Below are 14,826 nucleotides of genomic sequence, written 5' to 3'. Positions count from 1 at the left end.
ATTTCTCAGCATTTCTGAATGTGAAAAAACAGCAGGACCCAGTCTGCTGAAGAATCTTGGGTATCAAACCCAGACAGCTAACAGCCTTACATGGGGTAGCAGCAAAAACATTCCCATCCCTATACCAGTGATTAACCAGCTGTGCATCATTTTAATTTTAATTTCCAAAACAAGCTCGTGCACCATGTGGATGAAGGGCTTACGTCGCAGCATTTATGGGTAATATCTCTGAAGATAATGATAAAAATATCATTTTTATCATTACTTTTTATCATTATCATCTATGTTCATAAACTCCTTAAAATATGACTTAATGTACATAATATAACAACAAAATCAACACCACCAGCAGCAGCAGCAACAACAAACAACAACAAGAACAATAATAATAATAATAATGAAGTAAGACAAAAAGACTGGATTGAATTTAATACAATGTATCATCTCAGGATGTATACAGTATGTGCTTTACAGTAGAGTTGTGCAACTTACTAAACTGTGTAGCACACACCTGGGTGTTTATAGCAGCCATTTTGTGCCAGAAGTGTAAACAGAGGTGGAGAAATATTATCAAGCCGTGGCGATGAAAAAAGATGGCCCTATTGACAGAGTGAATTTGACAAAGACACCAGGGATCCCCACGTTGTGTGACACATGCAGTGGTACAGTATCTCAACTCAGTGAATGACTGCAGTGAATCAAGTCCATATCCAACAACACAATGTCCCCATCACTATTCCATTGTACTGAGACTTTGTTTTTCATTTTATTTTAGAGGTAATACTGCCCTCTGCTGGTCCGGTAATTCTTACAGCTCAAATGAAGCTCAATGAACAGATTCATGCAGCCCAGCCTATCTTATGACAGTATGGTGCACTGTCCAAATGGACCATACTTGTCCATATATATATATATATATATATATATATATATATATATATATATATATATATATATATAGTTATAATATATGCTTATACAAACAGCAGAAAAAAAGCCACAAACAGTTTTTCCTGTTTCTGTCAATCTTTCATATAATACAGTATTGCTTTTTAAACAGTTGAATAATCATGATAATTATGAATGAACCAGTCAATTTATTTTTGCTGTAACTAGGCAAACCTATATACTGTGTATCTACACAGAGAAATTTCATCTGTGTGACAGAAATAAATTGTTATGTTTGGTTTTAGTTTCCGTTGAAATGTCCATAAACTACTGGTGTGCTCTGAGTTGAAATTGAAGCAAGTCAGACTGGCAAGGTTTAAGACAATGTTTATGAATGCACACATTAATATAAAAGTAAGCAATGGTCAAAGGTTTAGTGGCAGTATACCAGTGATAGAGTGAAGATGAAGTATTTCTAAAATGAGTCTTTTTGTATATTGTTAAGATTGAATAAGATTGTGAAGGACACACCATAGTAGAGATGCCTCTTCAGACTTGTTTAGTTGAAGCAGGGCAAGACATTTCTCAAGCAAAATTTGTATTGTTGATAGTTTAACAATAGAGGAAAATTAATAAAATAGTGAAATCCCCAATGACAAAACTAATCCTTATTATTACATACTTTTGACCAACAGTGCATATATATTCATGAGTTATATAGTTATACATTATATAATACACAGCTTTTTCTAAAACATTGTTCCACACAATCTTTTATATATCATTTCGTAAAATAATAATTCATAATTTGTTCCTTCTTCTATTTGGGATTGTACCCATATATAACTTCAAAACTCTCTGTTCTGGAAGTATTGCTCCTGTTGATCCCCCCTCTCTCTCTCTCTCTCTCTCTCTATATATATATATCTTATTTCTTCTCATGGTTATAAAGGCACGCACACTCAAGCCTACACTAATTTGCTTTCTCTGAGGACACGTGTTTTTCTGTTTTGTGGAGATTCATATTTGTCTTGAATCTCCAAAACAAACAACTTCAAACTATTCATAAGAATACTGCTACTACGCTTCATCATAATAAATGTAATGCTACTGAGTTATAAAAAAAACTCATAGTTACAATAAAACAGATTTGTATGTTAGAAAACAACAAACATATTTTAAACTAAATAAAACCATTTCCATCAAAACAATAATAATAATGAGAAGAAAAAGTAGAAGAGCATCAACACCACTCACTCTCAAGCATACACACACATCATTTTCACTCATTTATGACATCGTTAGCTTTTGTGTCGCTGTGCAAAAAGTCAGTTTTCCTCACCAGAAAATAAAAATATACGGGTTCAAAAATCAATACTGAAAACATGGAGAAACTCAACCATTACTATTACAATAACAACAACAACAACAACAACAACAACAGTATTCAGTGTGGAAAGATTGTATTGCCTTAAAGCACATCAAACAAATTAATGTATATAATTAAAATTGTGTATAATTATTGAAAGACCAAATATTACAGTACCATTGTAGCCAATATAGTCTTGTCAGTACAAATTATTTATGTTGTAAATATATAGCATTGCTGTTGTTATTATCATAAGTGCTATTGACACTCATTTTCACTGGAGACACAGAGAGAAAGGAGGGATGACTTGCCTCCTCCTTTGTCCCCTTTCTTCCCCTTATTCCAATGCTTTTTCTCCCCATCCATCCATCCATCCATCAATGTGCACTATCTGTTTCCCTTCTGCAGAATCCCTCCTCTCGACCTTTACACTGGTGTGGTCTTTCTGTTCAGGGTATTGGTGTTGGAGCTTTCATCTTTCCCGAGAGTATTCATCCCCCTCTCCCTGTCAACTGTGGAGGAAGAGAGAGGAGGGGGTTGTGAAGAGGGGACGGAGGTGGATGAAGAATTGGGGAGGAGGGCATTGGAATTAGAGGAATTCTGAGCCAGTGAGGGGATGTTGGACTTGGACAGAGAGGGCAGCGTGCCAGCCATCATCACCCCTCCACTTCCACTCTCCTTCGGGAAACAATTATGGAGCTGGTACAGAGTGGCCCGGTCCACCGTCCCGTACATGGGCGGGCCCCCCATACTCCCCACCCCTCCTAGTTTGGGATCCCGCGAAAGGGTATACAGGGATATATCCCCTCCCATGGTGGAGTGAGAGTGGGGGTTCGGCAGCGTGGAGACGGAGTAGGACCCCACGGCGGCCTGGGACAGCAGGGCCGAGGGGGTGAAGCTGAAGGCCTTGCCCCCGCCGCCCACAGGGGAGTGGTCCCGCGAGCGGGAGGGGTCGCTGGAGCGGGAGCTGGAGCGGGAGCGCTGGCGGAAGCGGTAGCTGGGCAGCCGCAGCATGGCGTGGGTGGTGCTCTTGAACAGGTCGGTGCGCGAGCGGCACCGCAGCTCCTTGTTCTTCTCGATGTAGATGTTGACGGCCAGCACGCCCACCATCTCCGCCAGGATGAAGGACAGGCCGCCGAAGTAGAAGGACCAGCCGTAGGAGTAGTGCCACTTCTTGTCCTCGTCCTTCTTGGGGGAGATGTCCCCGAGCGCGGCGGAGATGTACACGATCACGCCGATGATGTTGCTGAGCCCTGGAGAAGAACAGCAATGCAAGGGCAATGCGGATGAGGAGGGAAGGAGGAGGGCAGAGGTAAGATGTCTACTCACCATCAGCACTGTCACCCGCTAGCCTTCTCCTACCAGACAGCTATTGCTAAGCGCCCATTGTGCTCAGTCAGTATTTGTATGCGGCATCTCCTAGGAGGACAAAGTAGCTGTGTACTCTTACCTCTCAGCCAAGTTGAAAAAAGCCAACAAACTCTTGAAGTGACATTGTACTGCAAAAATGATTTCATGAATCTCTAACTGAAAGAGAACTGGCTCTATTGATCTGGCCACCTAATCAGCTCTGTTGCAGTTGACAAGCCACACGATGCCTGGCCTTCCTGGTCATCACTGTTTATTACAACCAGATTCCCAGTTGACCTTTCGGGTTAGAAGACGGTTATTAAATAAACGACTTGCATTAAAAGAGAGGCAGAGTCATACATATCCAGGTATCAGGGAGGTTACCTGCTGCCACAAAAAGAATGCCCGCTCCCAGAACAATGTTTCCCTTGTTCTTGTAAAACCGGCTAGCCGCAATACACACTCCACCCATTAGGAGGAGTATGGCGCTAAGGATGGGGAAGAAACTAGAGGCCCGCACCACACCTGCAGACAAAGAGAAAAGGAGAAATGGAATCGGGTGAAGCTGAATCCAATGATATACCTTGTCATCTTGAACACTCCCTCCCAGGCATACCCCACCCAAAGTGAGCACTAGTCATCCCCGATCCCCTAATGCGGTTGGCCCTTTTGTCGGATTGGCCCCTCTCTTACGCAGGACATACTCCGCTCCATCGTGGTCATAGTCAGCATCTTCTGGGAAATGGTTGATCTGTGAGCACACTCCTCTTTTCAACCCTGCCAGAGAGAAAGACAGAAGGAGGCAAACATTCCTCAGAGAGACAGACAGATAGATAGATAGACAGAAAGACAGATAGATAGATAGATAGATAGATAGATAGATAGATAGATAGATAGATCTACCTAGATCTGGATATTCAGGAGTAATACTGTCAGAATGGAGCCCTCTCAGTACACTCTATGCAAAAGACAATAGATTGGGAAAAGATGATGATTTCGGTAAAGTACTGCAAATACTGCATTACTCTTGGAAACACTATCCGAGGACATGCATTAAATTACCTTTGGCCTGAAAATAGCACATTGGTGTAGATTACCTTACAATGAGAATCAGTGCATCTGAGGGTTTTTGGTCTGACAGTCTTACATTTAAAGAAAATGTCCACAGAAACAGAACTTACAGAATAGAGTGCATATACAGTGCCCTCCAAAAGTATGACAATGCTATAATGAAATACTTCACATGTTCTGTATTGTTCTTGTACTGTATGTGTGAACAATCCATGCAAAATGAAATATCTGAGCAACAGTGATCTGTTCACACAATTTTGCATGGCTTCTGTAAAATAATAAAACATATATGCATGTGAAAACCATTAAATAAAAACAAATGGTCTGTAGTTTTGTCTCATAATCATCTTTGGATCTCAAATTCAAATACCTTAAGTATATAGCAAAAATAAGACAATTTGCTCTACTGTTACCATGCTTTTGGAGGGAATTGTATTACCATCCTGCATTGCACTTAATCGGGAGAAAGTATAAGGACCACTCATAATGCAAAAATAAAATAATTTCGAAGAATTTCCATGAAGAAACATTTCCATTGTTAAAAACATATTAGCATTTATCTTAAGTTAAATCCACAAGGCTCTTATGGACCAACATTCAAAAAGGAAAGATCTACGGAAGTACGGAAAACAGCCAGCTGGTCTTCAACCTCTCCACATTAAGAAAGACAATACAAACCCCACAACTCCCAATTAGAGTCAAATAAATTATCAGATTCTGGAATAGGTAGGTCTACACAAAAGAGAGACAGAGTTTGTGATCCTCAACAAGTTTATGTTCAGTGACCACACCCTGAAAACCACTAACACAGATATTGTTGGTTGCTTTAGGAAACAGAGACAGATATGCAAAACCCCCCTACATTAATATCCTTAATTATGAAAAGTTATTTTAATATAGATTCTAAATAATTTAATTTTCAAGAAAAACTAAGTAGTCTACAGGATCTTTAAGTGTAAAGCCTATTACTGCCTGAGGGACAGTGGGTAACCACCCACCACTGACATATAACCACTAAATTGTTAATACATTTAGAATTATATCAATAACTTAAACAATTTATGTATATAATTTAGTTGTTTTTCTATATCTAAAATGTATTTCATGCCAATAAAAGATATTGATGTGAATTTGGAGCAAGTAATTCATATAATACATAATATGGTCCGTAAACTACACTGTCCATACACTCAGCGACGCAATTTGGATGAACATCAACCAGAGACCATGTTATCAACCAGATACCACATGTTCAGGCTGTAATTCATCATAAAATGGCCCCTAGACAAAAATAGAAATATGCTCATTTATGCTTTCTGCACACACTGTGAAATGTACCCACATCTCATGGTTCACTTGAATGCACAACAAACAGACACGTACAGTGCAGACACCAAGACATGCAGGCAGATGAATAGCTACCCACTCAAGTCTTGTGGTTATATTGCAGACAGACAGATGGAATATGGTGACAGCATGGTTGGTGTTGATTGGATGAATGTGGGAAATGGAGTCACGAGAGACAGACGAACGGGGGAGAGATGGACAGATGTCTGCTCAGAGCTGTCCATGGCAGTGTCTGGAAGAAAGAGATTGGGTGTGTCAAGTCAGCCCCTGGATATGCTGAATATTCAATATGGCTCTGAATCAAAACCGTTGCGATTGATTCATCCCTGTTTGTTAGAGCCAAAACGGTGTGTTTCATTCAATGAACTTACCAATACATACCTAAAAGAATTCTGTCAGAAGGAATAATCTCCCCAGTTGAGGACACATGAAAGTGGTGGAAAAGCAATAGCCCTGTTATCAACTGCATTAAATGTCCAATTAATTTATAATAACCAGAACCAATAATATTTCACCTAAAACTACACCAACAAAAAAAACACTCAACAATTTGTGACAAATCTAAGCAAGTCAGCTCAAGATAACATAAACTAATATAAACAAAATCTTCATAATGTCCTTTCCACAAGCACTACAAATCACCACACAGCCAAGGCTAAATCCATCATGGGCCTTGTGACCTAGCCAAAAGAGAATGGGCCACTTATTTAGGACTGAGTTACTATTACGTGAAATGTATTTAACTTTTTCCACTTAATCTCACGACAAGTCACGGACTACCTGTGCAGCTTTGGGTTCGCAATGACATCGCAACCAGGCCAGCCATCTTGGCTCAAACTTTCTATCAGGAGGTAAAATGGCCGCAGACCTTCCAGGCAGCAGATCCTCCAGAGGCCAGAGTGGGTGAGTGCGCCCGGGTCTTTGCGGTCCTTGTTGTGCGGGTCGTCGTGGGTGTGATTGGCCGTGCTGTTGCAGATGAATGCGCGGGCGTAGAGCCAGTAGTCTGTCCCGATGGCCACCGTCATCAGGCCAAAGGAGGCAAACGCCCCCACGGTGGCAAGGAGGATCTGGATCCCCTTTTCACACCACACCATGGCTGAGCAAATGGGAGGGACGGATGGAGGGAACGTGTCAGTGTAGATTAAGATAGCAAATAGCATGATGGAATGCATATTGAAACAGAATAACCTATAGTATAGTGCATCTAATTTAGCAAATGTTTTAAGCTCCAATTTAGACAGCTGGAATCGAAAACTTTATATTAACCTAACACCTTCATGACACTGAAAAGATGACATAGGGGGAAATAAAGTTGACTGTTTATTAAAGCCAACAATACTAAGAAAAGCAAGTCATAGATGGGCATTATACATTACAATACACCCAAGGATACCAATACAGTTCCAATGTACCACATTGACAGTTAATATTTAACACAATATATTATACAGTATATAACAGATAGATGCACATATTTCTAATATGCAATGGCATATAACAAACACCAGGTGGCACTATGCCCTATCGTACACTTCCATTGTACACACGTCCAGTATTAATTCAGTAAGATTTAAATACAAAATGGATAGCATTTACTCTTATGAGAGTCAAATGCACTCTAATGCATCGATTTAACACTGAAAACGTGTTCGCTGTACTGTATAGAAAAAAGCTTTAAATGTAGTCACATAATACGCAGCCCGAAAAAAGGCCAATGCTGGTGGATTACCGGCGGGCTGATTTCTCTCCATCCCCTCGGTTCTGAGCGTAGCTGTTTCCGTGCTGGTGATAAGTGTGCCTCTGCCTCCGTCCGAGAAGCATCCATTGACTGTGCCCCGTCACCCTCTTTCTCCACGGCTCTTTTATGTCTATATATTTCTCATGTACACACACATTCACAAACGCACACACAGACACTCACTCACACACAGGCTTTCTCTGGGCACCTGTCAATTTCTAGAGATTGTTTTTCTATCTGTCTTTGTGTAATTCGTGTTTTTCGTAGCAGGAGCCGATGCTACTTTCCTAAAAATGAAACAGGGGGGGGAAGAGACGCACGTGAGAGAAAGAAAGGACTGCCTGTTAGCTGAGGGAGTAGCAACGTGTTATTTTGCACAGATGAATGTGATCGGTTTCCCTCAATGTAGAGAAAAACACAACGTTCCCATGCTCTGAGAAAATGGATGTCAATATAAAGGAATACAGAGAGTGAGGAACAGGAACGGGGACTTCTATTTTGTTACCATGGCAACGTTTAATTCCAAAGTCTAGATCAGAATACAGAGTGATGAAATGAGAGAGAGAGGGGATGGGGAGGGGAAGTCCTGCTTATATTTCATAGATTTAACAGTGTGTGACATGCTGGGCAATATGACAGAGGGTATATACATTATCCATTCAAGTTAAAAATACATGAGCCAAAATGTCCTTGAACATGACTTTGAACATGTCCAATGCACCATTGAAACTGAGGGGCTGTTTTTTGGGGGGGAATTTTATCTTTCATGTCGTGTATGTAGCAGCAGGATGCCTGGACTATTTCAGTAGTTTTATATTGAATTCATATTCATTTTTCTCTGCAGTAAACCAACCGAGTTAAAGATTGATAAAGCAGCACAAGACGACTGTGTTAATATTTTATAGCGCAATATGGTGCCCTGATCAAACTAGTTCATTGTGTATATTTCCTGTAGCCCATTTCATAGAAAACAAAAGTTATACTTGAGAAAAAGGACTCTTAATTAATAGTGCCATTTATTTGTCAACTAACAAATAGTTACTTCAGAAAATATTAAGACCCTTTCACTTTTTGCACACTTTATTGTGTTGTAGATTCAATTTTAAATTGATAAAATGACATATAACAATAGACATTTTAGCAAATCCTAAAATCAAAAACTGAAGTCTCTCATTTATATCTCATTCAGACCCTTAATTCAGTACTTTGTGGAAGCCCCTTTGGCAGCAATTACAGCTTCGAGTCTTCTTGGGAAGTCTCTAGAAGCTTTGCACACCTGGATTTGGGCAGTTCATGCCATTCTTCCTGGCAGATCCTCTCAAGCTTGGTCAAATTGAATGGGAAGAGTTTGCCATCTTCTTCAGGTCTGCCAACTGCCATCTCAGGTCCACAAATATCCTATGTGTTTAGGGTTAGTCTGGGCTTTAGATGGGCCACTCAAGGACAGTCATAGACTTGTGTCGAAGCCACCATGCTTCACCATAGGGATGGTATTAGCCAGGTGATGAGCATTGCCTGTTGGTTGCCAGACATAGAGCTTGGAGTTGTGCCTAAAGAGCTCAAATTTTGTCATCAGACGAGATCAGAATCTTTTTCCTAATGCTCTTAGAATCCTTGAAATGCCATTTGGCAAACTCCCAAGTAGGCTATCATATGCCTTTTACTTAACTTTTAAGAGTGGCGTCTGTCTAGCCACTCAACCATCAAAGCCCTGGTAGAGTGCTGCTAGGATAACTGTCCTTCCGGAAGGTTCTCCCATCTCTGCAGAAGACTTCCAAACCTCTGTTAGAGTGACCATCGGGGTCTTGGTCACCTACCTGACCAAGGCCCTTCTTGTCTGGTTACTCAGGTTTGGCTGGACGGGCAACTCTAGAAAGAGTCCTGGTGGTTCCAAACTTCTTTCACAATTATTGAGACCACTGGGTTCCTGGGACCTCTCAAAGCTTTAGATATTGTTTTATACCCTGGCCCTGATGTATGCCTTGCCACAACTGTATTGCAGAGGTCAACAGAGAGTTCCTTGGACTTTGGCTATAGTGATATGCTTGATGTGAATTATATATTTACACATAGGAACAGAGTCTCGCGAGTGTGTGTCTATGGACATGCATCTATGTTTGTGTGTGTGTGTGTGTGTGTGTGTGCGTGTGTGTGTAAATATCTAAAGGAGATCCAGTTTTTCTTTTCTAAAAACGACCAAAGTATGTAATATTTACACACACAATTCTTGCAAATAAAAATACACACTTGTGAAAAAAACACCGCATGGAAAGCTGCTAGCGTGAATCCAAAATGACCTGTTATGTACAGTGGGCTCCACAATTATTGGCAACCTTAATAAAAATTTAGAAAAAAGACTGAATATAATAAATAACACAGATAATAATCTACATGTTATTTTCAAACAAATGGGAAAACAAAATACTTTTATTTCAATATATTTACTCTCATTTTTAAATGTATTAAGTAATCTCATTATTGGCACCCCCTAACAATTATTGTAAATAAAAGTGAAATTGGCAATTTACTTAATCTAGTTAATCTCTAATAATAAATTTGAAAGGAACTGTACTGCATCATTCCATAATTTCCTGTTTCACTCGAGTATAAAAATAAAGTAAAATCCCTTTGCCATCCATCAGCTTGGGAAAAGCCAAAGAAATGTAAATTCAGACAAGGCAGATGGTAATTGACCGTCACAAGTCTGGTAATGGGTACATACAAATACATAAATGGTTAGACATGCTACTTAGCACTGTTAGAGCAATAATATGAACATTTTTAAACACATGGAATGGTTGCAAACTCGCCAGGAAGAGGACACAAGTGCACATTGTCTCCATGGACAATGAAGACGATGGTGAGGGAGGCCATAAATAACCCAAGCATCACAGTTTAAGAATGGCAGAGATCGGTTGCCTCTTGGGCTCATCAAGTCTCAAAAACAACCATAAGATTGCACCTCCATACCAACAATCTCTTTAGATGGGTGGCAAAAAGACAGCCCTTACGGAGTATAATAAACAAAGCCAAGCATTTGGAGTTTGCTTAACATCATTGGAATTATGACTAGAAGAGAGTGCAATGGTCAGATGAGACCATAATTGTACGTTTGGCCACACATACCATTGACATGTTTGGTGGCAAAAGAGGAATCCATGCACAGAGAAGCACCTCACACCTACTGTCAAATATGGCGGTGGGTCACTGATGTTTTGGAGATGTTTTCCAGTCAGTGGCCCTGGGGCACTATTTTAAATGAATGGCACAATTATTTCAACACATGACCAGAACATTTTGGGGGAAAATCTGGTTGTCTCTGCTAGGAAGCTGAGACTTGATCATAGGTAGACTGTCTAGCAGGACCATGACTCCAGATATATCAAAATCCACACAGAAATGGTTTAGCGAAAACAACATCCCTGTCCTGCAATGACCATATCAGTCTCCATCACAAATCTGTGGTCTGAACTGAAGAGGGGGGGTCCATAAACGCAAACCCAAGCATATCAATCAATGATTCTGAAAGGTTATGCATGGAGGAATGGTTAAATCCATCCAAATGTGTTCTCTAACCTTTTCACAAAGTATAGGAAAATAGGACTGTCATCTTTGCCAAAGTATTAAACCAGGAGAGCCAGTAATTTGTTAACCTGTTTTTTGAGGAAATACATTTTTCAATTAAGACTGTGATTCCACTGAATCATTAATAAAGCACACTACTTTACACATGTTGGAAATTAAAGTTTATGTCATTAACTCTATTATTTTTTAGTTTACATAATATTTGTATTTTTGGTGCACATTTATCAATAATAATTCTGAAGCCCAATGTATGTGATCATGGCAGTATACTGTAGCCTTACATTTATAAAACAAATAACAACAATGAACGCATCCAAAAGATTACAGGTTTCCCCATCTCATTGCTTGGTCATATTTTAACATTCACTCTGATGAAGGCCTAGTGCCGAAACGTCAGCACGTCTGCCAATAAAGTGGTGACTCTGTAAAGTAGCAGTGTTGCGCTTTTTTCCTTACTTTTTCAAACATTCAATCTGTAGCCTTAACAGGCAGGCTGTAGCCTTGTGGATAAGATACATGACCCGAAAGCTTGGTGGTTCAAGCCCCGGTGTAGCTACGATAACATCTGCACAGCTGTTGGGCCCTTGAGAGAGGCCCTTAACCTGATATTGCTCCGGGTGAGAGATGTCCCCTGCTTAGCCTAATCAATTGTAAGTCACTTTGGATAAAAGTGTCAGCTAAATAACTGTAATGTAATGTAAAGCAATGCATGACTGACATGCACAATAACAGGAAAGTCTTGTAACTGAAGTTTGTCCATAGAGCCCTTAACTGCTGAATGTTCTTGTTCCACTAAATGCTCTGTGGGAAAGGGTTTAAGGTGGATTGAGGGAAAATAGGGTGGCGTTACCAGAATGTAATCCTGGGGTGGGCATTTGGGCATAAAGGGGGGGGCAGGGGTTTACTTAGTTTGTGATTCTCAGATAGAATTACAGGAGACTTCAGCACTTTTGGATGGGCACTGCCCACCTGTAGCCCACTGTATGAAATATTGTGTTGGCAATATGGGCCACAGATCAAGAGCATTATCATGTAACATACTTTTCCAATGTGACACCCGAGAAAACACTATAAAAGTGCATTTAGATTGATCGATAAAGTATCTGCCAGGCGTAATTGCTCCTGTACTGTATGGCCACTTTGCAGAATAGCTTTACTCATCAAGGTGTCTATGTGCGCTGATGCACCACGTTATTGCCAGGGGTGGTAATGGTGAAACACCATTGAAATTATATTATGTCATTGATATCAAACGAGAGCACAGCAACAGTATACAGTAGTAACCGGAACCTCATAGGAGTCATCATGCTGTGTCAGAGAAAGAGAAAATAATAAATGGCCAAAATGTCATTGTATTGCTGTGATACTGCAATGATACCACGTGTCTCTTGTAGTGTAGAATTCGTCTTGAGGTTTTTACCCATGTTAAAACGGGAAGGCCTGTGTTTTAGAAGTACACAGTACACTTGCTAGCTGGATAATGAGGAAGGTTGTGACTAAAGTTAAAGTGTTATATAGTGACAGCACGTGCTGTTGCAATTAAATGTGCATCGGTCGATATGCTTGAGATATCGTATCGCTATCATATCGCACACATTTAAGACCTGTGTTTTCGCACATTTAAGAACAGTGAAGTTGAAACTCAATTCCCAGGGAAAGCCTGCACGTTGAACATGACAACTTTCAGCAAAATACCCCACATATACAGGGCTATAGGCTACAGCTAAAAATGGACGCCCTGTTACGCTATAGTACGTGTAGTTTGAATACATCACTTTTAATACCAGAAGGTATTATAAAGGCAATTCATTTGAACGGTGTCCGAATGGTTATCTTACTGAGCCGTGTATTAAAGCGTTCAATGAGCGCAGCATTTATTTTGCACCGCAAACACACGTGAATGTGTTTGCATTACATATGAGACATGCATCTCCAATGATTACGTAGCCTACTTATTTCAGAATGTCAATGTTTGGCCACTGTTTCGGTCAATACTTCTATACTTCATTATGTTCCCGTTCGTCGGCTATCTTAAATTCTGCGTGATCTGGCTTCTGTGGAAATAGTCACGTTGAATGCATATTTATATTATGGCGACACCAATTGCACAGGGGTATTAACCTAAACCGGAGTCCCAGAACGCGTATGTACAATCAGATCAATAATAATAGCAAACCATGATCAAAGCAACCAGTAGAGAATATGTATATCTTACCTCCACCGTTTATATTTCTGCTGCCTTTTTGGAGACCGTTGGACTTCGGCGAAGGAGATGGAAAAGAGATGTAGAGAAAAGAGAGGGGGTGTAAGAGGACGAGAGAATATGGGGGAATAAACCGAAATTGCCAAAAAATGACGTATATATGTAAATTGTATTGTTTATCAGTTACCTAAACGTTATTTCTCGATATTATGGGCTACTGTTATAAACACAGAGTATTCGTAAGCACGCGTATAAACGCTACCTATATATATATAGCCTGCACTCTGCGTATGTGTGTGTGCGCGTCTGTGCGTGTGTATTTGTTTTTAAATTATTATTTTGTCTCGGTCAAAATGTGCCCACCTCTCTTGGCTTGCACTCTCACCCTGTCTGCCTGTCCGTTCTTCTATCCTTCACACAGAGACCCAGAGGTAAGCAGCTCGTTACATCCATCCTCCCAAAGGGTGCGGGAGGATTGCAACAGACATATAAACATTTCCGCAGGTCACTATATCTTTATTATAGGTTCTACCCACATATGTTCGGATACTAACCACTCATTCAGCTTTTCCTCTCTCACTCCAGTTGCCGGTGTGTGCGCGCCCATATATAGTCAATACGTTACTCTTTCTGAATACCTTCTTGCTATTATTGTTGTTCTTGCCGGTGTTATTTTGACCAATTCAATGAAATAGAGCATTTAAATGGAATCTTCTTATAGATGCTAACGGCGCCACTCCACTCTCCCTCTCCAAAGAAATGCGCTGTTTCCCCTACCAGAGTTAACACTGTGATAACCGAGCTCTAGAGAGAAGGGGGTGGAGGGGGTGTTGAGGCTTTGGGGCACAACAGAGAGAGCAGGGAGGGTGAGGGGCTCGTCCGGTCGCAGCAGAGGACAAAGGTTCCGGACGCAACGAATGATATGAAAAGTCAAAATGGAATGAAGACAGATCGATCGAGAGCGCAAAGCATCGAAGGCCTTTTAACATCGGAATTCGTTAATGTTCGTCCTTTTCCGTTAATGTCCACACAGGGAGAACCCAATTGTCAGGGATTCCGTGGCGTTGAAGAGAGCGATGGTTTGATGATGTCCAGCGTTGTGTAATTTATTTCGGGGTTAAATTTACGCGAATGCGCAAAATGCTGAGAAGGCTGGTGAATGAGTAATTAATCTAATTTCCAAGTCAAATCCCCACTGTTTGAAATATGAACCATAATGAGCTCTAGAGTGCAATGTACTAGTGTAGAGGTGAAGTCCCTGTTCAATGTGATACA

At 40.5% G+C, this 14,826-nt stretch overlaps 1 protein-coding gene across 3 annotated transcripts; it reads right to left on the bottom strand.

Annotated features, from left to right (window-relative positions):
- Positions 1 to 414: 414 nt before the first annotated feature.
- cacng8b (calcium channel, voltage-dependent, gamma subunit 8b) lies at positions 415 to 14,293 on the bottom strand. 3 transcript variants are annotated; one of them, XM_061235153.1, is made up of 8 exons: positions 14,106 to 14,293; positions 13,915 to 13,962; positions 13,564 to 13,606; positions 7,755 to 8,050; positions 6,894 to 7,121; positions 4,301 to 4,384; positions 3,992 to 4,132; positions 415 to 3,510 (listed from the first exon to the last, which is right to left on the bottom strand). In XM_061235153.1, the coding sequence occupies exons 4-8, from the start codon at positions 7,774 to 7,776 to the stop codon at positions 2,684 to 2,686; spliced, it is 1,302 nt and encodes a 433-aa protein (XP_061091137.1). In that variant the 5' UTR covers positions 7,777 to 8,050; positions 13,564 to 13,606; positions 13,915 to 13,962; positions 14,106 to 14,293; the 3' UTR covers positions 415 to 2,683. The 3 variants fall into 3 exon arrangements, with proteins under 3 accessions (XP_061091137.1, XP_061091119.1, XP_061091128.1); XM_061235135.1 differs by having other exon boundaries at positions 13,915 to 14,293; XM_061235144.1 differs by having other exon boundaries at positions 13,937 to 14,293.
- Positions 14,294 to 14,826: the final 533 nt, after the last annotated feature.

This window comes from Conger conger, chromosome 1, assembly GCF_963514075.1.
Source record: "Conger conger chromosome 1, fConCon1.1, whole genome shotgun sequence".
NCBI classification, from domain to species: Eukaryota; Metazoa; Chordata; class Actinopteri; order Anguilliformes; family Congridae; genus Conger; species Conger conger.
The sequence above is the reverse complement of the archived record's forward strand: the minus strand, read 5'-3'. Positions and strand labels throughout refer to the sequence as shown.

Bases quoted from the DNA above. Each gene is read 5' to 3' on its own strand.
- cacng8b (XM_061235135.1), bottom strand. From the start codon at position 7,776: ATGGAGAGAAATCAGCCCGCCG. The intron at 4,385-6,893 runs GTCTGCGGCCAT...TCTCTCTGGCAG, and splicing joins GAGGATCTGCTGCCTGGAAG to GGTTGAAAAGAGGAGTGTGC. The intron at 3,511-3,991 runs GTAACCTCCCTG...GTTCTTCTCCAG, and splicing joins CATTCTTTTTGTGGCAGCAG to GGCTCAGCAACATCATCGGC.